General features: G+C 35.5%; 1 protein-coding gene across 5 annotated transcripts in view; it reads left to right on the top strand.

Annotated features, from left to right (window-relative positions):
• The first annotated feature begins 1289 nt into the window (after positions 1-1289).
• Positions 1290-25692, top strand: part of LOC129306105 (exocyst complex component SEC10b) — a 54534-nt gene continuing 30131 nt past the window's right edge. The window contains exons 1-13 of one of the 5 annotated variants that reach the window (XR_008592131.1): positions 1290-1449; positions 1870-1969; positions 2113-2370; positions 2449-2523; positions 5225-5326; positions 13891-13941; positions 14027-14132; positions 14231-14350; positions 16493-16584; positions 22994-23162; positions 23243-23319; positions 23424-23522; positions 23626-23716. Coding sequence is in view for 4 of the 5 variants with exons in the window: in XM_054946466.1 (XP_054802441.1) it covers positions 1874-1969; positions 2113-2370; positions 2449-2523; positions 5225-5326; positions 13891-13941; positions 14027-14132; positions 14231-14350; positions 16493-16584; positions 22994-23162; positions 23243-23319; positions 23424-23522; positions 23626-23716 (1336 nt within the window). In the remaining variant the exon portion in view is untranslated. Of the gene's footprint in view, positions 1558-1866; positions 1970-2112; positions 2371-2448; positions 2524-5224; positions 5327-13890; positions 13942-14026; positions 14133-14230; positions 14351-16492; positions 16585-22993; positions 23163-23242; positions 23320-23423; positions 23523-23625; positions 23717-25692 lie in introns of all 5 variants that reach the window. The other 4 variants (XM_054946466.1, XM_054946467.1, XM_054946468.1 and 1 more) reach the window with 4 other exon arrangements.

The following is a 25692-nucleotide window of genomic DNA, read 5'->3' as shown; positions in this document are numbered from 1 at the left end:
TGGGCTAATAAATGGACTTATAGGAAAAATGGGCTCTTGCATACAATTGCACACAAGTTAGATGTAATTCTGAAAAATTTTTCAAAATTTTGGAAACTATTTTTTTAGAGATACAAAATTATTTGTATAAGATAATTTTTCAAAAATTTTCCTTCCTTTTAAAATATGTGGGGGATTGTTGGATATTATAAATATTTTAAGTATTTCAAAAGGAATTATTATAAATTAATAATATTAATTATTATTTAAGTCTATTTATTATTTTATAACATATAATTTAAAAAACATTATTATTTGAAACTGCTTTTTAATTGTGATTAAGGTGGTTTTATTGCCCAACATTATGAGATCTGCCTATAAAAGGTAATGCTTGCCACAGGTTTAGAGAGAACCTTGGTACTGTCGGCCTTTCTCTCCTCTTCTATCACATTAGTTCATTGGGTAGTTACCTGAGTATATTTTGTGAATTTCTATTGTTCTGTGTTTTCACTTTTAGTACGAAAAGTCTATTTAATCCTGAGGAGTTGCCGCATGATGAACTCGATGTGGGGGAATAATTCTTAAAAAACAGTGTCCTTGGACATGACTCAGACTAAATTTTACCAACTATTACCAATAGACTTGATGCTAAAATTCCCATCCGAAGACAATCTCTAGACAAGTCTTTTAACCATCATAATCTTCTTAACAATCCACAAAGGCAAAAATCTGGGCCATTTTTGTTAGAAATGGGTTTCACATAAAACTTAATTACATTATATCAAACAAGTTAAAATCTCACGGTGGCTATAATTCTCTTTCCATTCTTCTCATTTCAAGCATACAAAACAAGTTCTAAAGTAAAATTTTAGAAGGTGTTGGGTCTGATTTGTAAGATAAAATTCTTCTATTATAATGAGAATGGCAAATAAACATCTTGTAAGAATATTAATGTTAAATTAAATTTTTTTTAATACTAGCATTTTCAAATTTTAATAGTCTTTCTATCATATTTTAACACTAAAGTTTTTTATTTGATATTAATATTTTTATAAAATCCTTACTCATCTTTCTCTCATAATAATATTTAAATACTTAAATTATTATTTTTTAATGTCCGTTGTAACATCTATTTCTAGATGGTAAATATTTGACAAGCGGTGATTCTCCATCTGTATGTTTGTGAGCATTTTTCGAATTTTGATAGTCAGTGAGAACGCCCTTCCCGTTTTAAAAAAAAAAAAAATAGTTATCTAACAACGAAGTAAATAGAAAACGTGGGGAAAAAAAATCAGAAAATGACGGACCCCTCTCGGCGTAGCCTTGTTTAGACTTTGGTATGACCAGATAATTCACCACTTGAGAAATTTCTTGTGCATTGTAGTTTTCGTTGGACCCATTCTGTCTCTGCAAGTCGTAGCATAGCAAAGCATCGAAGAAGATCTCCTCTTGAGTGATTTCGCCAGAAAGGTTCACTTTAACTTTCTTTCCTTCCTACTCTTCGAGATCGGACTTGAGTGTTCTGTTGCTGCAAAATCTTGTATTTGATTCATGTGGGCTTCACCATATTTTATCTTGGTACCTGAAACTCGTTAATTTCTTGGGCTTCATTATTCTTGGAATTATTTATCATATCTCGTTATGGTCATGCTCATGCATGACTTGAATTGTTTTTATTGGGTTGCCTAGTATTTCACGTGTAACTTCAGATTTGATTTCTCAAGTTTGATAAATTCTTCGTGTGCGGAACTAAAAATCAACTCCCTGAGGAGGTTCTAGGTTGCATTTGTACTTGATATAATGTAATCTGAGAGGACCATGTTGATCTAATAATTAACATGCTGCGTGGATGACTTTATTGTGTTATTGTGTTGATTTGCATGACAGCAGCCAGATGAGAGAGACCAGAGATAAAACCACAAATGGTAGAATGGCCGAATCTGCATCAGCTGCCTCTTTCCCTCTCATTCTGGACATCGACGACTTTAAGGTAAAGGTTCAAACCGTATCATTTGAGGCATAGATGGTTGGAGCTGTTTGAATATTAGTTCTAAATATATCTCTTTAACTTAGTTGCTTGAGTTGGACTCTGGATATTGGTTTGGTAAATAGCTTGCGCTAACGAACGTGTAGGGAGACTTTTCATTTGACGCATTATTTGGAAACTTGGTGAATGAACTTCTTCCATCTTTCCAAGAAGAAGAGGCAGATTCATTGGAAGGACATAGTAACATTGGTGGGCATGATTCTTTGCCAAATGGACACTCGCCAGCACCATCTGATTCAGCAAAGTACACACAAGCGCTTTCAACGCCTTTATTCCCAGAGGTTGAGAAGCTCTTGTCTCTGTTCAAGGATTCTTGTAAAGAGCTGGTTGAGCTGCGCAAACAGGTTTAACTCTGACTTACCTGAAAGCTTCTGTGGTTTCATGTTGAAGAATAACTTCTATTCTTCCTTTTGGATTTCCAGATTGATGGGAGACTCTATAATCTCAATAAAGATGTTTCTGTCCAAGATTCTAAGCATCGTAAGACGCTTTTTGAGGTTAGTTTGCATCTATTTTGTGTCACTAAAAGTTTGAATCTGATGTGTAAATGAGATGATTAGGGGATAATTAGGCTATGGTTAGTTACTGTTAGACAGATATTCTTGGGGGAACCTATATAAGGGTCATCTGTGTATTTGTTTGTGGTGTGTGTGAAATAATATTTCCGAGCAGTATTCAGAAATTCTCTCTCTTTCCCTTAATCTCTCTCATCTCTCTCCTATTCTTCTTTATTCTTTCCTATTCTACACATCAGTGGTATCAGAGCTAGTTTTTGTAGAGGTGTGATCGGATGTGTTATGCCACCACTCTACCAAAGAAAGCCATTTGTGCTACTCCTTTGGTTTTTCCCAGCACATACACCTCAAATAATTTTCCAAACAGCAATTAAGCACTTTTGATTGCCCATCCATTTGTGGGTGATAAGAGAAGGTAAGCTTCTGTTCAACCCCCAAAACCTTCAAAAATTCCCTCCAAAAATTACTGATAAAGAGGGGATCTCTATCACTAATAATCTCAACTGGTGCTCCATGTAATTTGTACACATGGTCCAAAAATTGCTGTGCCAAGGTAGATGCTGTAAGGATGAGATAAAGATAAAAAGTGTGCATATTTACTAAAACGATCAATGATCACCCAGATAGTGTCTTCCCCATTTGACTTGGGCAACCATTCTATAAAATCCATAGTCACACTCTCCCAAACTCTACTTGGAATAGGTAGAGGTTGTAGCAACACTGGATAAGCCATCCGTCAATCTCTCTCATCTCTCTCCTATTCTTCTCTATTCTTTTCTGTTCTACACATAAGAATCCTTTTATTATACTTTTCAGAATCAAGAATATTAACCATTCATTTGAAAAGAGAAAAAGCCTATTGACAATAATATCAAGTATTACTTGAAAACTCAATGTATATGGCTTTTCTGTAGCGATGGGAAAATGTGCAAATCCTATAGTCAATCATGACATCTAGACATTGGGGATTTTTTTTTTGGTTAAACATTTGGGATTGAGCATGTGGATTTTTATCACTATTTTATGACCCAAATCTGGGTAACACGAATTCCTACTCGCCTACAGACTCAGTGTATATTTGAAGTTACATATACATTTATTATATACTAATCAGTATATTATATTCTAAAAAGAAATAAAATACTCTTGAAATATCATTAATATGCTTTGAATTATATTATTAGGTTTCTGCGTCTCTTTCTCTTTTTTTTTCTGGCCAGATGGGACATTTTACTAATTGTTGTGATTTATATGAATATATTCTATGTATATTTTACCAAGTGAATGAATCTGAATTTCGAAATTCTAGCATCCAATGGGGATCGGGAATTTTAAAGCTCCTAAATATGGTTGAGGGATTGGGACAGTAGTACCGTACTCATGATTATCTCTAGTTATCTCAGTCCCTGTATCTGTCACTAGTGAGAAGAGTGGAATATATAACTTTGAGCCCTGTTAAGAGAGGTAGAGGAAGGCCTAAGAGACACACTTGAAAGTTGTTAAACGCGATCTCTTAATTAATAATATTCTTAAAAGTTTGGTAAATGATAGAGCACAATGGCGTCTTGCAATCCATGTAGCCAACCCCACCTAGTGGGATAAAGGTTTGTTGTTGTTGTATCTCAATCCCTGTATCTGTCAGATATAGGACTTATTTTTTTCCCCCGCATAAAAATGCAAGCAAAAAGCTTGAGAAGTTACACGATACTACATATTAGCCAATTCAGAAGACCTATTTAAATCATCTAAGTAAAAAGCAAAACATCCTGGAGGTATTCTAGTGAGCAAAGAGATATCCTGGTCAATATTGGGGGCTACCGTAGCCTTGAAGTCAGCACATCTGATGCTTTCTCTATAAGTATGTTGAATTTCAACTTCCCAATTCCCAAATTACATATCCTGAACTTCATCCAGTTCGTGATTTAGGGGGCGGTTACTGCCCCCTCCTCTAAAAGATCAGGCTCAAAACGTCCATGGAGTTAGAGTAAAGTTGAATCTTCAACAGAGCAAATTGTTTGCATAGCTAGAGGCTTGTCTTGATGGGCCACAGTTCAGCTTCAACTATATGCATTTCTCTAGTTTTCTCTGAAAGCCCAGAATCCATTTGCCAGTAGAATTTCTGAGAAGCCCACCACATGTTGTTTGTTTTTCAGCATTGACAGATCCATCCACATCTATCCTGGTAGTCCCTGCTGGAGGCGGGCACTCTGACTGAATATGCCTCTGTAGTGACAGATTTTTCCAGATTTTTGAATTTGGAAAAGAGCCTGATGACAGTACTTGCGAGGTGTAGGTGCAGAATCTTGAAATGCTTTTTTGCATCTAGAGGTCCAAATAAGCCAGCAAACATGAGTGAATACTTTAATCCATGGCCATTGTTGGACGTGTGTTTTGCCAGGGTTGTGCCTCATATTCCATTCCAGCCAAACCTGTAAATCACCACAAAAGAAACTGGGCAGAAATATGTGGTTAATTAAATAATTCCAAATTTCTTTGGCAAACTTGCAGTCAAAAGCATATGAATGGTGTTAGGACTTGCTTTCTTTTTTCACTTTTTTTGTTGTTGGTTGGTTTGTTGTAATACATGTTGTTGTTCTATATCATGGAGTTATGTATAAGTATTTAGTATGTTTGAATCTGAATGTTCCTTAAAAAATGCATGGGGCCTTTATATGCTTTTCAGCTAGAGAAAGGTGTAGATGGTTTGTTTGACAGCTTTGCGAGGTTGGATTCACGTATTTCGAGTGTTGGCCAGACTGCTGCAAAGATAGGAGATCAACTTCAGGTAGATTTTTTCAAGTCTTGATTCCTTTTTGAAAATGAGTTATAGTCTTGCCAATATTAATAGAATGTAAGTAGGTCTAGATCTCCTTGATCCTCAATATATAGTCATACTCTCATTAGTTCTTTTCCTTGTATAAATTATTCTGTCAAGTCCATTTGAGTTAAATTTGGGTCACACGAGTACTGATTCTTTTGAACTTTTCTTACATTCTTGGGGTAATATTTATTTGTTAAATGCTACTTTTGCCTCAATTTTTAGTTAGCGTTGAAAATTCATAATCAATTCTAAAAAAGGCAATCGTGACAATCTTTGACTTGTTTTTAACCTCTGTATGTCCTTAACACAATAAAAATATAGCTATACAAGTTTGATGCAAGATGCATTCATAGAGAGTTAAAACCTGAGACCGTTCTGATACAGTTCAAGAATTCTGGTTCAAATATGCTACCTATAACTTTTGCTATACTTTTCCAATTAACATGAATGAGGACTTGTTTCAAAGGTCTAGTTTTTCTCTAATTCCAGAAACGAGAACAAGGAAATTCTGAGTTCTTTTGACTCTGTGATTTGGAGAAACTCCAAATTTGCTCAAACACATCCGCATTGCTTTAGCATTTCTACAATTTTATGCACAGTTCACATGTACCCTTTTTTGCACCTTAATATTCTTTTAGACATAATAAATCAAAAGCACTGGAATTACTTTCCCTTCCGTACATAAACATATTCATTCTAAACATATACTTGTCAAGTATTATGCATCATTATAAAATAAATATGCTTCTAGCTAGCATATGCTTTCTTCATCTCGTGCACATTAAGAGACACTTTACTTGCTTTTATCTATGCTTTCCATGGCTTGATATGGTTAGTGGAGTAAAGGAGCGAGATTTTGGGGTATCTCAGTTGCAATAGGACATCATAACATCATGCTAGAGTAATAATGCAATCACACATTTGCACATAAAACTCACTTTGGTAATGTATTGCCACATCCATTTCTCCTTGGCTTGGGAAGGATCATCATGTCCAATCCCTTGCCCTTGCTAGTGCCATAAAGGTATTGAGTTAGCAACAAGTACTCTCGTGCTTTGCCATATGGCAAACGAAAACATTTCAAACATTTCCAATCTCCCAACTCAGTTCATATTTAAATCATGCATGCTTTCAAATGACACAACAAACATGCATATAAGAGAAGGGGTGAATTGCTTCCTTTTGGTTTGATCGCTAATGCCCAATGACTTGAACTTCCCTTTATATCCTTTTGAGACCCCTCAGCCAAGATTCCCAAGGAGCTCTTGCCACACTTCAATTGGCCTAATAGTATTACATTGACGATCACATAACAATTCAAGTCATTGCTCAGAACCTGTGGTTTACTTCTTTAGTTTCTCAAACATAATCAAATGTTTATGTTCTTTTTTCTTATTTTTATTTTATACATTCTGGTTTCATACTTCATTTACCCAAATTTACAATCACCTCTCACCATTCCAACAATATTTAGGTTAGATTTCAATGATAGCTTCCATGCTACATTTTCCTACATCTTCAGGTTACTTTCAGTTTACTAAGCCCTTTTGGCAAATTCCAGCATTCCAGTCAAGAAATTATCCATAAAATTTACTTTAACTATCCATTTGACTTATTGAAGTCATTTATGTCACAACTCTCATCCTGCCTCATGAACCCTTATCGAAAAACAGAGCCTTTTCCTCTGTGTTTTATTAGTTGAGATGAAGAAGGTATATAGGCCCGGGTGCTCATAAAACTACCTTAGCAGATCCGATCTTATTGCTAAAAGTAAGGATAAAATATCCCTAACTTGTCTCACCCCAAAAAAAGCTAGTAGTAAGGAAAGAAAATAAAAACAGCAAAAATATAGTCAATAATTCTGACAGAAGAGGAAAATATAAGTGAGTACTAATTGATGCAAGACTGAAAACTAGTTTATTCAGATAGCACAGGTTACACTTATAGAGATGATGCAAACCCTAGAGTCATAATGGGATCTGGCCGAGATACATTAGATGCTGAAAATGGAAAAGAAGCAACAACAAATCTCCTAAATATCAGGAACAGTACAGTACTAATAAACTAGACGCTTAACACAATAAATTATAAATATTAAATATGACTTAGGGCACTAGGCCCAATGGGCTTATTCGGTGCCAACACTCCCTCTCAAGTTGGTAAATAGATATTTGTCAATCCTTTTTTGCTTCTAAATTCTTCAAATAGTGTTCTAGCTAATGGCTTGGTGAAGAAATCAACCACTTGTAGTTGTGTAGGTATATGGGCTAAATCAATGATTCTCATGTCCATCTTCTCTTTAATGAAATGCTTATCTATTTCAACAAGCTTCATTCTTTCATGACATATAGGATTCTCCACCATTGCTACAGCAGACTTACTATCACACCTAACTTTAATAGGTGAATTAGTCTCTAATTTTAGTTCTTTCAACACTCTTTGTGGCCGCATCCCTTCACACACTCCATGAGCCAATGGCCTTAGTTTTGATTCTGCACTACTTTTGGATACAATGGATTGCTTCTTGCTTCTCCATGTCACTAGATTTCCTCACATGAAAGTGTAATAACCAGAAGTGGACCTCCTATTAGGACGGGAACCTCCATAGTCATCATATGTATGGAGTTCTATTCCTCTAGAATTACCTTTAGCAAAGAAGATTCCTCTCTTGGGAGTCATCTTTAGATACTTCAAAATTCTATAAACAGCTTACATATGCTTTTCTCATGGATCATTGGCAAACCTACTCACCATGCCAATAACAAAGCTACTATCAGGTTGAGTGTGGGAGAGGTAGATAAGTTTACCTGCTAGCCTTTCATATCTGTTAGCATCAACGGGAAGTAAATCTTCCTTATTATTTGAGGTTGATTCCCCTTCATCCTCCTTGTCTTCCTTAATATCTAATTTTCATGAAGATTCCATAGGTGTTTTAGCTGGTTTTGCACCTACTTCCTTTGTGACAACACAATTCTTTGGTTAGATCTAACTACTTCCATTCAAAGAAACTATCTTAGACCTCCCAAGTCTTTTACTTCAAATTCAGTTTCTAGTGGCTTCTTTAGCCTCTGTATTTCAACGAAATCATCACCAGTTAGCACAATAACTTCAATATAAACGATGAGTATTGCCTTTTTTCCTTTCGAGTGTCTCAAACATTGTGTGATCTATTTGAGACCAAACATGCCCCAAGTTCTTAACAACTTTTGTGAATCTTTCAAACCAAGTTCCAGGTGATTGCTTGAGCCCGTACAGAGATTTATACAGTTTGCACACCATGCTTGCTTTTTGTGTTCTTATAGCCCTTCGGGAACTTCCATATACACCTCCTCCTTCAAGTCTTCATTAAGGCAGGCATTTTTTACATCTAGTTGGTGTAAAGGTCAATCACAATTTGCAGCCAAGGACAATAACACCCGAATGGTATTCAACTTCGCAATAAGAGCAAATGTTTATTGATAATCAATACCACAAGTCTATGAATACCCCTTGCAACAAGCTGGGCTTTGTTTTTGTAGAGGGTTCCATTAAGGTTATAATTTGTGAAGACCCATCTTCGCCCCACAATTTTCTTTCTAGAGGTAGCTTAGTGATTTCCTAAGTTCAGTTTTTTATCAATGCTATTAATTCATCTTGAATGGCATTCCCCTAGTTCTGATCAGAAATTGGTTCTTGATAGCTAGAGCGTAATTTTTTTTTTTTTGCTGACAACTTTGCAACAAAACTTTGCATACAAGGTGAGAGCTTGTCATGAGTGACGAAATTACTAATAGGTTGCATACTACACTTCCTTAGTCCTTTCCTCAATGCAGTTGGCCACCCAAGATCATTAGGAGTTGAAGTTCAGGTTGAATCCTAGTCTTAGTGAGAGCTAGAGGGGTGATTAGGCTCATCACCTGTCAATGGGTGTGCTTCTGCATCTTTAGGTCTTGTACTGTTAGCCACTACACGATCAATTGCATCTGATTTAGTGTTGTTTGGCTCGGTCTCAAATTTGTCCAAGTCCAGAATGGGTTCTTGGATGGTTTGTGAGGATTCTTGGTTGGTCCGAGAGGGTTGAGGTTCAAAGATAGGGTCATTGGTAGGCAAATTTTGTGGCAAGTCCGAAGGTTCATTGGAGGAATTTGGCTGTACGGGCTCCCATTTATAGTCATTCTCCTCTTGAATGGGAGGATAAGGGCAATAGGGTTGTGTTTCAACAAAAGTGGCATTCATGGTAAAATTTTTTTCCCGAAGGGATGGACCCTTTTTGGTAAAGTAGCAGCTTAAGAAACTACATTTTAAGGTTTCAGGGTCAAGTTTTCCACCATTATCATTGTGCACATAAACAATACGGCTGAAAACACACGTTCTTGGAGGTAGGGGTTCAGGTATGTGGTGGGAAAGGTTTTTGTAAGAACCTGAAGGTGTGTTTGAAAATTGAAGGTTTTTGAAGGCAATCTATCTATGAGATGTGCATTAGTAAGAATTGCTTCTCCCTAATAGGATTTTGGAACATTATGGGTAAACATAAGAGCCCTAGTGACTACTAAGAGGTGTCAGCTCTGTTCTTTCTTTCGACAATACCATTTTGTTATGGCATGTTAACATAGCTAGTTTGGTGAACAATGCCATTCTAGTCCAAGTACGTTTTCATGGCTGAGCACGCATACTTTTTTCCATTATCACTATGAAGAACTTTAATGGTTTCTTTACCTATGTGAGACGTGTATGATCATCTATAAGGGTGACAAACGACTTGGCATTGGTTAAGGAGGAAATATGAGAAGGTTCCCATATGTCATTGTGCACAAGAGAAAAGGGTTCAGATGGTATGTGTGGATGAGATTTGTAAGTGTCTTTTGTGTGCTTTGAAAGTTGGCAAACATCACAATTCAAAGGAGGAAAACTTTTATCCATAGAATTGGAAAATAATTTTGACATGTGATTGGACTCCAAGTCCTAAAATGTGCATAGTTTAGGGAGAAAATTAACACTACAAAATTGATGCAAAATCACTGATAGAAGACTGCACTTTAACTCAGGAGCATATAGAACATTTTAAAGTATTAATCCATTGAATAGGTAAGCTATACCAATTTCCTAAACTCTTAAGGAATTTTCCTTCAGCAACTTTAATAAACATAATAACTTTACATGGCTGTAAATTCTGAAGCAGATTGTGGTTACCCTTCATATGATCAGTAGCCCCTGCATCAACAATCCACACTTCTTTGTGATTAACTTTAGATTTAAAGGCAAGAATTGCATTACCTATGTAGGCAATATTGCTAGAAGCCATATGCTTTACATGCGAGTCATGTTTGTCTAACATCTTCCTTAAAATTTCAACTTTTTCCTTGCTTAGTGTGTCAAAATCAGATTTGTCCTCTATAGCAGCAGCAAGGTTCTATTCTCTAGCTTTCCTCTCCCTTTTTGATTGGGTGGCTTGCCATAGAGTTTTTAGCTTACATCTTCGGTATGACTAGCTTTTTTGACAATGGTCACACCATTTGTTGCTCTTCTTTCCTTATTACCATTTTGAACTCCCTTTGACACAAGGGCACTCGAAGTAAGATCTTCAGCATTGGGTTGCTTGCTTGAGATCAGTTTCTTTCTGCTTTCTTTATGCTTTACAGTAAAGAAAACACCTCTCAATGATGGTAGAGGTTCAAGACTCATGATCCGCCCACGAACATCATCAAAAGCATCATCCAACCCCAATAAAAATTTATACATTGCTCCTACTTGATCTTGATAAGCTGGCAGCATCTTGAAGGCACGACTACTTGTGTGTTATAGGTTTCTTATTGCTGCTGGTACATAACAAGGTTAATATAATACTGTGTAATTGACAAAGTACCTTTCCTCAGATCATGGAGAGCTCTTTCAATCTCAAGAATTGCAGCTCTTTTTTCAATATAAGCAAACTTGTCCTTGGTAGCCATCTAGACTTCAAGGGGTAATCCAAATAGGGCAAAGTTGGAATTGATCTCCATGGTCATTGAGTTCATGAGCCATGCTTGAACAAGTGAGTCGTTAGCTTCCCATGCTAGAAACTTACTATCGGTTGTTGTAGGTCTTGGTGTTGCACCAATAAGGTGCTTGAACTTCCCTTTTCTAGTGACATATAGACACATGCCTGTAGCCTACTAAATGTAATTCTGATTGGTCAATCTATGAATGGTGACTGTAGAAGCATCATTTGGCTCTTGGTGGCTTGTGATTGTGGGATTTTTGTTTCTCGTTGATTCATCACTACCATCCCTGACCTTTGTTGTGCAGCTCGAATCCAAATTGGATCATAGTCGCTTTGATGCCTTGAGGAATAATTGATGCAAGACCGAAAACTAGTTTATTCAGATAGCATAGGGAAGTAGTGCTCCTCCTGAAAGATGTAAAATGTAGTGTGAGAAGGTGAAATTGATATGAAAAATCTGTGTTTTTGGACTATGAAACAAGATAAATGAAAAAGAGAGTGGATATATACCTTGGGACCAACACGAAATTGATTTTGCATAGGATTAGGGATTGTTGAATGCATGCTTGAATAAATGAAGAGGAAGTCTAACGAAAATGGACGGTGATAGGGCAGGAAACGAAAAAAATTTATGGTCAAATTTGGAAGGATATTTATCATTGCAAAATCTTCCCATTTTTGAAAAGTTTTTTATTTTTTTTGGGGGGGGGTGTAGGTCCCACATGTATTTTCCTCCAATTTCCTTTCTCCCCTATTTTTCTTTCCTTAACCAAGCAGGGAAAAATATAGTTTTCCCTCCCTTTTCTCACACTTTGCTCTACCCCCCACTTTTCTCTCTTACCAAACATAATATCAGAGTATTGGGCTTGGGCTTGTAGGTTTCCAACAACCCTAAAATTCGAAATTCATAATTAATGTTTCATAATTTCATAAAGATGCATTTTCATGCATGATTAACCTCCTAGAACACATATTTAACAACCTTTAATCCAGATTCATCCATCTAGTAGTGCATTTTGATCTTGGCCAAGGTTAACATGCAAGTTTCACTTATTTAGGAATTTGATCAAACTCATAAGAATTGGGTTTCATTTTTATATCTAACATTCTTAAATCATAAGTTTTGAGCAAGACAACATTTGAACATCATTCCCTCTCTGTTCTCTCTTTCTAATAGAAACTAATTCATCTTGCATAGCCGATATATCCAAATTTTTTTCTAGTATATCATACACCAAATTGAAGAGATTTCTTATATATATATATATATATATATTATCTGTTTAACTTCCTTGAAACTTCTACCTTGCTCCCTCTTTTGGCTTGCAACTTGAGCTTTTTCTCAATCCAAGACTATGGCAAGATCGTTCTTGAAAAGTTGCCCAACTTTTACAAGAATATTGTAGTGATAGGAGTAGGATTTAAGGTTGGTTTGTGGCTTTCTTACTCTCCTGTCTCTTTGTGACACCATAGAAGGAAATTCATCTCAAGCTTTTCTTGACTAAACCCAAATAAAGATGAAGTCTAATGGGTGCAGTGCTTGATTAGTGGTTTGCCACTTGCCATATAAATGTAAATAAAGACATGATTAAATGGATTTTCATTTAGTTGGGTGGCAAAATGAAGCTAAATAAATGCAATTTCCTTGACTTCATGGCATGACACCTAAACACTCAATTACCACCAATATGCTTGCTTTGAATACATAACACTTACAACTGGTAGCTAAGTAAAATGCTCTCCATGGATAACTAAATCACCTATTCAATTGAACGAAAATAATTGGCCATGGGAGGTGAAACTCTTCTCTTTGTTTGGTCACATAGGATGCACATAGGAATTAATTAATTTGGTCACACAAAATTGCAACTAGAATCAACAAATTCTATGGTATTTCACAAAATTCTCTTTGCTGGACACATTAAATCAATTCAAACTTAAACTTAACACCTTGCACTCCATTTTCCAAAATTAGCATGCGCTCTTACCTTTAATCCTCCATTTAACACTCCCTTAGTTTGATTAGATAAATTTACTTATAGAAGAAAAATAATTTAGTGGCCAGATGTTTAATTCCTCTAGGTTGAAACAGACGTTCCCATTCCAAATGCTACATATATTAAATTGTGTAGCATAGGGTCTATATACTTTCTATACCTCATTTTAATTTATCATAAATCAATTCACATGCCTTGGCCCCTTATCCTCATATACATCAAGAGTTTTTAGGCTTAAAATGTTGAAATTTTTGAATCACATAATCCCCCTTCAATTTCTTATCAATTTACATGAGGAAATAAATTTACCAAAGGGTAAAAATTCCTGTTAGTTTAGCCCATGTCCATTTTCTTTCTTTCTTTTTAAGTTTAGTCCTTATGTACCTTTGACCCAAATCTTGGGCCTTTCCATTCATTTTTGTACATTTTGTGTCATTTTCAAATCACTCCATGAGTCTTTATGCTTTTGAATAATGATACATAACACTAACTAGATATGTATGTACGTAGATGTAAATTTTGGGGATTTAACTCATAGTCTCTATTCTTTTTTTATTATTTTGTTTTGTCAGAGTGCTGATGCTCAGCGGGAAACTGCCAGTCAAACAATAGAGTTGATTAAGGTAATATTACCAGCTTTATCATTTGGTTGATAGTGTTCTTTCATTGGGGAATTTGACAATTCTTTTGTTGATTAAATATTTACAGTACTTAATGGAGTTCAATAGCAGCCCTGGTGATCTAATGGAGCTTTCACCTCTATTTTCTGATGATGGCCGTGTTGCTGAGGCTGCTTCAATTGCCCAAAAATTACGTAAGTAGCTTCCCCCCCCTTTTTTTGGCTTTGTTGCATTATGAAGCTTAAACCATTTTATAATTTATATCTACTCTATTTTTCAATTTTTTTATTAGGGTCATTTGCTGAAGAAGATATTGGACGGCAAGGAATAGCTGTCTCATCAGTTATGGGAAATGCAACTGCAAGCAGAGGATTAGATGTTGCAGTTGCTAATCTACAGGACTATTGCAATGGTCAGTTACTTAAAAGGATTTTATGATAGTGTTGGGTTAAGATTGTAAGCTGAGAAAACAAATGAGGAAAAATATTGTCTAATATTTTTCACTATTTGAAAGATTTGCAAGAGTATTTATGCAAGAGCATCACCCACACTGTGTAACAAATGCTAACTCAGCCCCTAACTACCAGCTACAAGACTAATTACAAGGCGTAGATGTTCCAGCATTCTAACACTCCCCCTTAAGTTGGAGAATGTATATTATTCATTCCTAGCTTAGACACTAACTTTTGAAAATGTTCACTTGATAATCCCTTTGCGAGGACATTTGCCAATTGATCACTAGAAGGAATGTAGCAATATCATCCCTTTGCGAGGACATTTGCCAATTGATCACTAGAAGGGAAAAACCTCCATGAATCAAATGTTTGATTTCATTACCATCCAATGCAGCAATATCATCCCATTATTCACTAAAATTAGTTAATAAAGGAAGCATAATCAAAATAAGACACAAAGGCTTAGCAAGGCCTAGATGAATGATAAGAACTAAAAAAAGTTGTAAATGGGATGATGATTACAAGATGAATGAGCACCTTTGTGAAGGCCAATGGGACACTTTTAGAGGATGGAAGGATCATGGATGGGATTGGTGCTAGAGCAGGTAGTAAGTCAATAGCTACATTAGTAGAGCCTATAGGAAGGGGAGGATAACGATGCCATTGATTGGAGTGGTTGGGGCACAAGTGTTTGCCACAAATCCTTTTGAGTAATATGATAAATTATGAAAATGTGAAGCTGAAACATTTGCATATTAATATTTAACAATTACATTACTAGAAGAAATGTGCACCAAGAGAGTGTGAACATCATCTAAAATAGGGACACTTGAGCTTGAGAGTTTAATCCCAAAAATTGATACAGGTGCTTTATTGGCAAAGGTGAAGCTAACGATGGTGAAAATAAATAATAGACACTTTCTATCACTTTAATGAGAGATTTTTGGCTAAAAATAGATGTGACCACGTGTAGCAAGGTTTAAGTGACGAAATTTCTGGGTCCCACTTATTGGAGCCTTTTGAACACAAAATGTGGAGCTGTGTTGACATTGGGAGAGGCACTCCTTTTAGGTAGTAGCAAGAAAATGAGGGAAAATTAGGTTTCTAGGGTTTTGGAAGTAGATGTGGGTTGGTAGGAGCCGCAACCCTAGTATATGAGGTCTAGAAAGATCACAAAGATTCAAATACCATGTGAAATTTAAGAGAAAGGTAGAGGAAAATACTGTTGAGGAAAGATATATGTAAGAAAAGAGTGTTTGAAGGATTGCTTAAGGTAATTTTTCCTCTTAAAAATGTCTATATATAGGAGATAAAAAAAAAAAAAGAATACAATGTGGTACAATATAAAGTGCCATACAATGCAGTACTATAAAGCTAGACAATATATGAACCTGTATATGTTATTATTCTAACAAACCTAATGAGCAAGTAGGGAATGTTCCACATCTAATTTTCATTGTGGGGGAGTGTTGTAAATTGACTAAGGCTTGGCCATATTTAGCAGGCTTACTTTGATGTCACACTTGTTAAGTTAGATGATGATGATGTTTTAAATTGAATCTTGATTAGTATGGATTATATAGGATACAAATAACTCCATATAATTTGTACGTCTTCTTTTCATATTTGAATGAACAAAAAACATGTTGATGGCACTCCAGGATGAGTGGATAAGTGTTCCTTCGTCTGGTTTAGTCCTTCACCCTTTATTTTTTTCTCTACGTATATACTGTAGGCCTGTAAAAAGGGGAAAAAAAAAGTCTTAGGATTATGATTTGACTTATTTTATCCTTCATTTTAAAATGTTTTATTTCAGTAGTTTGTTGGTATTTTATTAAATTTGTTGTTAAAATTTTCTTATCATCTTGTTTCAATTTAATTATTAGCATCTTGTATTTTAATGTTTCTAATGTTCTCTACATAAAGCCCATACCAATTAGGGTTGGTCAGTTTATTGACCAATAGAATTAACTAAATTCTCTCCTTTTTCTCTACCATCTTTCTCCCTTTCCTTTCTTCTTGCTATTGGGACTACATAACCTAGATGTTTGGGCATTCATGTCATGTATATGTTTCATATGCTTTCTTTGTCTTTGTAGAGTTAGAGAATAGATTGTTGGCTCGGTTTGATGCAGCATCGCAGAAAAGAGAATTGTCTACAATGGCAGAATGTGCCAAAATTTTGTCCCAGGTAGCCAATGCTTGTTGCACTTGCTTTATCATGGTATGTTATGATAATTATAGTTGATTGAGAAATGATAAGTTAATGTTGTTGTTGAAGGAAAACAGTTGTTAGTAGGAATGAAATGCCTAGCTGTTAGCCTTCTTAGTATAAATAAGGAGGAGGCAACTTGGAAGGCATGTGTTTGTTTATGGAAGTACTCAATTTCATGTTCCTCTATTCTCTTGTTCTCTTGTCTGTCAGCTTTCTCTGTTCTCTTTTCTTATCTCTTTCCCTTTCTCTCTCTAATTCCTACCTTCTGTTCTCTTTTCCTATCTCTTTCCCTTTCTCTCTCTAATTCCTACCTTTCTTCTACATTAATGGTATTATAGCAACATCTTGAACCTTAGTTATGGTAGAGAGCATTAGGTTTCAAGCCAAAACTTTCAAAATTGAAGACAGATTATGCTCTCTAATGGAACTTCCTGAACTGATTGGCATATAAAACAACTTTTCTACTTTTGATTTGCATGATGCATTTAGTAGTTCAATAGGTTGCATTGGCATTTATCTCCTCCACTTCTTATGTGCAAGGAAGCATAGATACTTAGAAAATCCCAATGTATCTGTGTTGGATATGTACTGAACACAGACATGCAGTCCGTACGTGTACCTTCGTGTTTGATAATATATTTTTTTTGGGTGATACGAGTTGATATGTTTGGGATGCGGTGGATGCAGTGTTGATATGCAACGCAGCATTTTGGACATAAATTTTACGCTAAAGCCCTAAGGTTTTTGAAATACTCCCCATTTGATTTTGTGAACCCATTAAGACTATCTTCTCTCTTGTTCTCCACTCCATAACTCTTGGTTGTGCTGTCATGCTATCGCGTTGTGGGCTTGCTTGTGGATGTGACTCTGCCTTCTTGTCTTGCTTAGGATCTTGTTGGCGTCCATCGAGTTCCCTTTTAGGCTCGCCCATGATTTCTGATCTATTCTTGTTTGGTCTATATTGTGGCTTTTGAGCTCTCTAATTCCTTTATGATTTGAACTCTTGTTTGTTCTTGCTTGGACTTCCTTCATGATTTCTCGTGTTTGATTTTTTTTATTTTTTTTTCTCTTTTTTTAATTAGATATGCCTGGAAGTCTGGAAATAGTAGTTCAAGGGGAGTGTTAATTTATCTTGTAATTCTTCTCCAAATGAGCTACAAATAGATGGAACTCCTTTATGGTGTCATGTCACTTTGGTAAATCAAAATAGAGCAGGGGAAAATATATTGAGGGTTGGAAATAGATATTGGAAATGTAATTATTGTAACAAAGAATATAACAGCTCTTACTTTAGAGTTAAGTGGCACTTGTTAAAAACTTCCGTCAAAGGAATTGGTGTTTCCTAAAGGTTGATGATTATTCCGTAGTTGAGATTAAAAAATTACAATAAGAGGTTGATAATAAAACAAAGCCTAAGCAAGTCCTATTACCACCTTTAGCTGAGGTTTGTCTCCTTTAAGTTAAGGAGATAACAATTCTGTTCAAAATGACTATAACTAAGGCAAGAGGAGGCCAATAAACTTATTAGAAAGAGCCTTCCATCAAGGGGCTAGGGAAAATATACATGCTTCAAATTGCAAGAATGTTTTATATAGGTTGTTTATCTTTTCATTTGGCAAGCAATTCATATTTCATTAGTTCATATCAATATGTTGCGAATAATATAACTCTTGGATATAAATAAGCCTCCTGGTTATAATGCACCAAGGGGCCCCTTGTTGCAAAGAGAAAGCTAACATAGAAAAGCTACTTAAGCCAATTAAAGGGATTTGGGGTGAGAAAGGGGTAAGTATAGTCACAGACGGTTGAATAGATGTTCAACGGAGGCCGTTGATTAAATTTATGGTTGTATTTGATGGGTATCCTATGTTTTTGAAGGCAAAGGAATATAAAGATATTATATGGTTGGTCTAATGCATCAAGTGATTGAAGGGGTCAAGCCGCAAAATGTAGTTAAAATAATCATTGATAATGTATCTATTTGCAAATCTGTTGGTAAACTTATAGAGGCCGAGTATCCTGCCATTTTTGGACACCAATTTGTTGTGCATACATTTAATCTTGCATTGAAGAATATATGTACGGCAAAAAGACACAGAGGAAAATGATATTGTATATGACAAATGTCATTAGATTGAGGAGGTTAAGGATGATGCAGTTTTCATTAGAACTTTTATCATATGTCATTCTATGCAGTTGGTAATTTTTAATGAATTTGTGCGATTGAAGTTACTTGCCATAGTTGAAGCTAGATTTGCATCCATAGCTGTGATGCTTAAGAGATTCTAGCTCATTAAAACTTTTCTTCGCACAATGGTTACAAGTGAAGTATGGAATACTTATAAAGAAGATGACGTTGGAAAAGCACTGCCATTAAAGACTTGGTTCTTGATGACTCTCAGTGGGATGATGTTGATTGTATACTTTTCACAAGACCAATTTATAGTATGCTTTGGTTTGCTGATGCAAATAGGCATACACTTCACTTGATTTATGCAATGTGGGACTTAATGGTTAAACAAGTATAGGGGCCCATTTGCAAGCATGAGGATGAACCACTTTCTGAGCATTCAAGTTTTTATGAAGTTGTTTATGGAATCATTATCGACTGATAGACAAAGAGTTCACTCCTTTTCATTGCCTTGTACTTGTGGAACTTTAGAAGAAAGTCTTTCTCATTGATACTGAATATTGAAATACAACTAGTTATTTATACACTAAAATGAGAAAATTGTAATGATTACTAATAAAGACTAATAAAGCCTAAGAATATTTACAATAAATGCTTAATATTCCCACACCCTCCCTCAAGTTAGATTATAGATACTAATCATGTCCCACTTGCTTATGTAATTTTCAAATGCAGGCCCGAGTAACCCTTTAGTCAAAATATCAGCAACTTACAACTTTGTAGGCAAATATGTCAACATAGAATTCCTTCGTTCACTTTTTCTTTGATGAAGTGTCGGTTAATCTCAACATGTTTAGACCTGTCATGTTATATTGGATTTAAGGCCATGTTTATGGCAACCTTATTATCACAATAGAGCTTTAATTGTGAGCCTGCATCTCATTCAAGACTTGTTTCAATCACAACTTCTTAGCAATGCCTTGAGCCAAAGCTCTCAATTCAGATTTAGCACTGCTTCTGGAAATGACTCTTTGCTTCTGGCTTTTCTATATCACTAAATTTCCCTACACAAATGAATAGTAGCTGAAGGTTGATCTTTCATCTTCAGAGGTTCTACCCCAACTTGCGTTGGTGTAAACTTCAATGGATCTTTGCTCATGTTTTTTAAAGAACAAACCTCTACCAGGAGTACCTTTCAGATACCTCAAGATCCTGAACACTGCCTCCATATGACTCTTCATTGGACAACTCATATATTGACTGGCTACATTGACAGCGAAGGCTATATCTGGCCTCGTATAAGACAGATACATCAATTTTGCAGCAAGCTTCTAATATCTCTCTTTGTCAGCTACTTCTTCCTTTTCTTTGACTTCCTTCTCCTCTTCTTCGCCTTCCTTATTTACCTTAAGCTTCTTCTTTGGTTTCTTGACCTCAATAGGGGTTTCAATGGGTCTACAACCCAACATGCTTGTCTCAGTTAGGAGCTCAAGTATATATTTTCTCTAAGAAATATAGATTCCTCTTCTTGACTTGGCAACTTCCGTCCCAAAAAAGTATCTTAGCTTCCTAAGGTCCTTGACTTCAAATTCCTTTCCAAGGGAAGCCTTCACTCTCTCGATCTCCTCAAGGTGATCTTCGGTGAGTATTATGTCATCGACATAGACAATAAGGATACATTTTTTGCTTCCATCCATTCTAACAAACATTGTATGATCCGGCATAGCTTGCTTGTAACCTTTGGACTTTAGAACTTTTGAGAACCTATCACACCAAGCTCTCGGTGATTGTTTCAAGCCATATATAGACTTTTTTAGTTTACAAACTTGAGTTTCTCTGCCTTTATTAAACTAGGCATTTATACACTAAAATGAGAAAATAGTAATGATTACTAATAAAGACTAATAAAGCCTAAGAATATTTACAATAAATGTCTAAGAATATTTATAATAAATGCTTAATATTCCCACAGTACTTTCATTGAATCTTATGTTAGTAATATTACAATGTTTATCATTCATGAAGCATTTAGTTTTGTTCATAATATCTATAATATTAGAGCTCTGTAAAAGTCCTTTAGTCTTGTATGGTCTGGTCCAACCCGAGACAACTCGGTCTGGCTCGATCTAGTTTGGATAAAAACTAGTCTTTCAAGATTAAGAAGACTAAAAAGATCAGACTCTTTTTTCAGGTTAGACTGTACAAGAGACCGAGCATCTGAACTTGGTTTGGTCTTATAAATTTATTTAATATAATTATAATTAATTTATTAATTATTATTACCATAAGTTAGTTTAAAATAGTAATTAGTAATTTGTGTTTTATACTTGCGGAGTCATGAATATTGAAGAAAATTCCAATACTGACCAACCTTAATTTTTATCTTTTATTGATGGAATTTGTTGTTAACTTGGTGTAATGGATTTTAGACATGTTGAAGGTTGTTTAATTTGAATCCTTTATGTTGTAACTGAAATACTTTTTATTGTTGCAAATTGTTCTTATTGTGATAAATTTTATATGACTATAAATAATTTTATCAGGTTAATTGAGTTTATTACATTGAATAAATTGCTATCTCTCATGGATGAAAAAGGGAGAAAAAGAAAGTAAGATATTGGACAAGACTAGGACTAGTCTCCTAGTCCTACTAGACTAGGCTGATCCTGTTTGACTTCGGGTTATACCAAGACTAGTCCAGATCACGGGTTGCCTACCTCAGTTGTTTTCATGAAAAGGACCAAACTTTGGATTAAGTCAAAGTCCTATCGGGTCAGGCCTTTGTGTAGTCCTAATATATATATATATATTTGCAAATGTTGTAGGCACCTGAATGGCTTAATGGTGCTCCCAATAGAGTTGTTTCTCGCAGGGATATTGAAATATCAAATGAGAGAGTAAAGTGCCTTTAAAGGTACTTTAATTATCCTGAGTAGGGAAGGTGGAATTTAGAACCTCAAGAGTACTCAAAATTTTGTGGATGTTCAAACTTTTATTCATCATTTGATTCCTCACAAGATAGGTGAAATTTAGAACCTAAAAAGTGACGATTAAATTATGGTTCTTTTATCCCTACTCTTTAAAGGTTTGTGAGAGAGCTCTGCTCTATATTAATTACTTTCAACAGAACTTAAATGCAAGAAGGAAATAAATGAGGGAAATTCTGAGGTTTTTGATATTAAGACTTAGAAACCGAATCAGTGTTGCAAAAGAGAAGCTCACTGATTTTGGCCAAAACCCTATTCCCTATGGATGAAAATTACAACAAAAGAAATAACACAGCAATAAGAACACAGCCTCTCACTGGTGTTTGAGAGACCAGCACTCTCCTTCCTTCTGACTAGCTTCTCACAACATTCTTTAGTGCTCCCCAAAACAGCAACAACAAAATAAGAAAGCAAAAAGGTGACCCACGTATCTAGACCGAATCTAAGCCACCTTACCATACATCATGACTTAATTCTTAATTTCTGGACCTTAAGGATATTAACTTTGATCCACTGGGTATTTCTTTTCTACACCCACCTGCTCCCTAGATCTCCTCTTATAAGTCTGACTATATCTCAAGGTTACATCAGTTTGTATTGAAACTTCTTGGTCGACCATGCTGTTCCTCTTATTGTGAAAGTAGTTAGAGAACTTATTCTTTCATTCATTCATTAAAGAGGAACAAAATCACTCCAAAAAGAGTTGAAGACTTAGTTTTTGCGCATATATCTCTTATTGAGGAAAAGTGAAAAATATCTTACTAGATAAAGTAGAATGTGGGATAATGGAGACACTTTGAAGCCATTTGATGGTGTTAATAGTCTTGAAGTTGTAAGTTTATCACTTGATAAGCCAATTTTAAAGCAAGAACTTATAAGAGAGTCTAGTAACATAATTGAAATTGAGGAATAATTTAAATTTATCCTTTTCCATGACTTGGCATTTTGAAATGTCTTTTGTAACACTTGGTATTTTGTTGAATTTCTATGCACTTTTAATAATTGAATTGTTGCTTACATATAATATATATAAAGTTTTATATATCCTTGTACTCGTATCTTAAAATTTTTAAAGTTTGCTTTATCGCTGTATCATGCCATATCATATAATCAGATACTCATACCCATATCAGTGTTTCTTTATGCATTTAATTGATGTTGGTTGGATTGAAGAAAAATGAGTGCAGTAATAGGATATCATTTGTTAACAGCATGTTTCACCTTTTTATTTTTTTATTTATCTATTTATTTATTTTTTGCAATGCAGTTCAACAGGGGTACTAGTGCCATGCAGCATTATGTGGCAACACGTCCAATGTTTATTGATGTGGAAATTATGAATGCTGACACTAGGTTGGTTCTTGGTGACCAGGTTGCACAAGTTAGTCCTAGTAATGTTGCTCGTGGGCTTTCGGCCTTGTACAAAGAAATTACAGGTTTGAAGTGTAACAACTTCTGTTGCTGAAAAATATGAATTTTTTTAGTGAACCAGTAATAACATTGTAATTTGTTGCAGATACTGTTCGCAAAGAAGCAGCAACAATAACTGCAGTATTCCCTTCCCCCAATGAAGTCATGTCAATCTTAGTTCAGGTACCCAAAGATGTGGTTCCTCATACTTTTTCTTTAAAGAGAGTAGGGTCTGTCATTTTCATCTCCATAACTTTTTGTTTGTTTTCCTGTATTTCTGTATGTAGCGAGTTTTGGAGCAGCGTGTCACTGCCGTTTTGGATAAATTGTTACTGAAGCCATCTCTTGTAAGGTTACCTACCATGGCAGAAGGTGGACTCCTATTAGTGAGTACTAAAATCTCTGACTGCTTCCATTATTATATATCCAAACTCCATTTTAGACAGCATGATAATGTTGATTTGATTTACAATTGATTTGAGGCTTCAGTATCTCAGAATGCTGGCAGTGGCATATGAAAAGACACAAGAACTTGCTAGAGATCTACAAGCTTTGGGATGCGGTGACTTGGATGTTGAGGGTAATAAATTAGCTGGAAATTGCTACTATTTTTGTTTGTGGCCAAATCTCTTCATTGTTCTCTCATGCTTTTAGGTACAGGCTAGGAAATATAACAAGGGGAAGGAAATGAAGGATTAGAAGATAACCTATAGAAGCCTTTAAGTGAGGGACACTGACTCTAAATGGGCTTTGAGGAGTTAGCTTTTGTCCCATCATTTCAGTTTTGAAACTTCCAAACATGAGAATACTTAAAACTCCTCCCATCCTCTCCTTGTGCCTCATTCCTACTTATCCAAATAAGCTAGATGAGGAACAAGGGTGAAGAGCCTTAATGAATTTGGCTTTGTGCTTGTGGAAATTTGAGAGGGAAACACCCAAATACATATACACAGAAGGGAAAAACAGAGAATAAAGTCTAATGAATGCTTATTGTGGAATTTTGAGAGAGGAAAAATTGTATTTCTCATTCATATGTTCTAATGTACAAACTAGTCCTATATATACACAACAAGAGAGATAAAAACTGATAAATATTAATAAAGCCTAATTAATGATCCTAATAAATGTTAATTATTTGCAATAATGACATAATATTCCCATACTCTCTCTCAAGTTGGATCATAGATGCTAATCATGTTCGACTTGCCTATAGAACTCTCAAATGTAGGCTTAGGTAGTCCCTTGGTTAGCACATCTACAACTTGTAACTTTTTAGGCAGGTATGTTAGACATACAATGCCTCCTTCTACTTTCTCTCTAATAAATTGTCTATCCACTTCAACATGTTTAGATCTCTCATGCTGTACAGAATTCAATGCCATGCTTATAGCAACCTTGTTATCACAATACAATTTCATTGGTGGATCAACTCTGACTTGTATTTCTTCCATGATCCTTCTTATCCATAGTTCTTTCATAATTCCTTGAGCTGATGCTTTCAATTCTGATTCAACACGGCTTTTGGATACAACTCTTTGCTTTTGACTTTTCCAAGTCACTAAGTTTCCCTACAGAAATGAACAATAGCTAGAGGTGGATCTCCTGTCTCCATAGGTTCCCCCTCAGTTTACGTCTGTGTAAGTCTCAATTGTCCTTTGATCATGCTTTTTGAATAGCAATCCCTTACCATGTGTACCTTTAAGGTATCTAAGAATCCTATATACAGCTTCTAGGTGTCGCTTCCTTGGATCACACATGTATTGACTCGCTATATTGACAGCAAAAGCAATATCTGGCCTCGTATGGGATAGAGAAATCAGCTTCCTAACCAATCTCTGATATTTGTCTTTATCAATGGTTTCTTCTTTTTCCTTGTCTTCTTCTTCAACTTCATTATTGGAGTTGTCTTCTCCTTCTGACTCTTCCGTGGCCCTTTTCTCAGGTGGCGGCTTCTTTTTTGAGACCACAATAGGAGTTTCCTCAGTTTCACAACCTAACATGCCAGTTTCCCTAAGAAGGTCAAGTGTATACTTCCTTTAAGATACATATATGCCTTGTTTTGGCCTAGCAACTTCCATCTCGAGAAAATAGTTCAAGTTTCCAAGATCTTTGACTTTAAATTCCTTACCAAGGACAGTTTTTATCCTTACTATTTCATCAACATGATCTCTTGTAAGGATTATTTCATCAACAGACATTGAGGATGTGCTTCTTAGCTCCTTCAGCCTTCTGACAATCCTTGTTTGTAGCCTTCTAACTTCAGGACCTTCGAGAATCTGTCAATCCATGCCCTAAGTGGCTGTTTCAAGCCATACGGGGATTTTTTCAGCTAACATACTTTGTTTTTTGTGCCTCTATCAAACCCAGGAGGTAAAGTTATGTAGACTTCTTCCTTCAATTCGCCATTTAGAAAGGCATTTTTGACATCTAGTTAATGAAGATGCCATTCAAGGTTGGTTGCCACTGACAATAGAATTTTGATAGTGTTCAGTTTTGCCATTGGCGCAAACACCTCTTTGTAGTCTATATCATAAGTCTGGGTGAAACCTCTTGCTA

The sequence above is a fragment of the Prosopis cineraria genome, unplaced genomic scaffold (genome assembly GCF_029017545.1).
Source record: "Prosopis cineraria cultivar Desert tree isolate PC_DT_omini unplaced genomic scaffold, ASM2901754v1 PC3, whole genome shotgun sequence".
NCBI lineage: Eukaryota > Viridiplantae > Streptophyta > Magnoliopsida > Fabales > Fabaceae > Prosopis > Prosopis cineraria.
The sequence above is the reverse complement of the archived record's forward strand: the minus strand, read 5'-3'. Positions and strand labels throughout refer to the sequence as shown.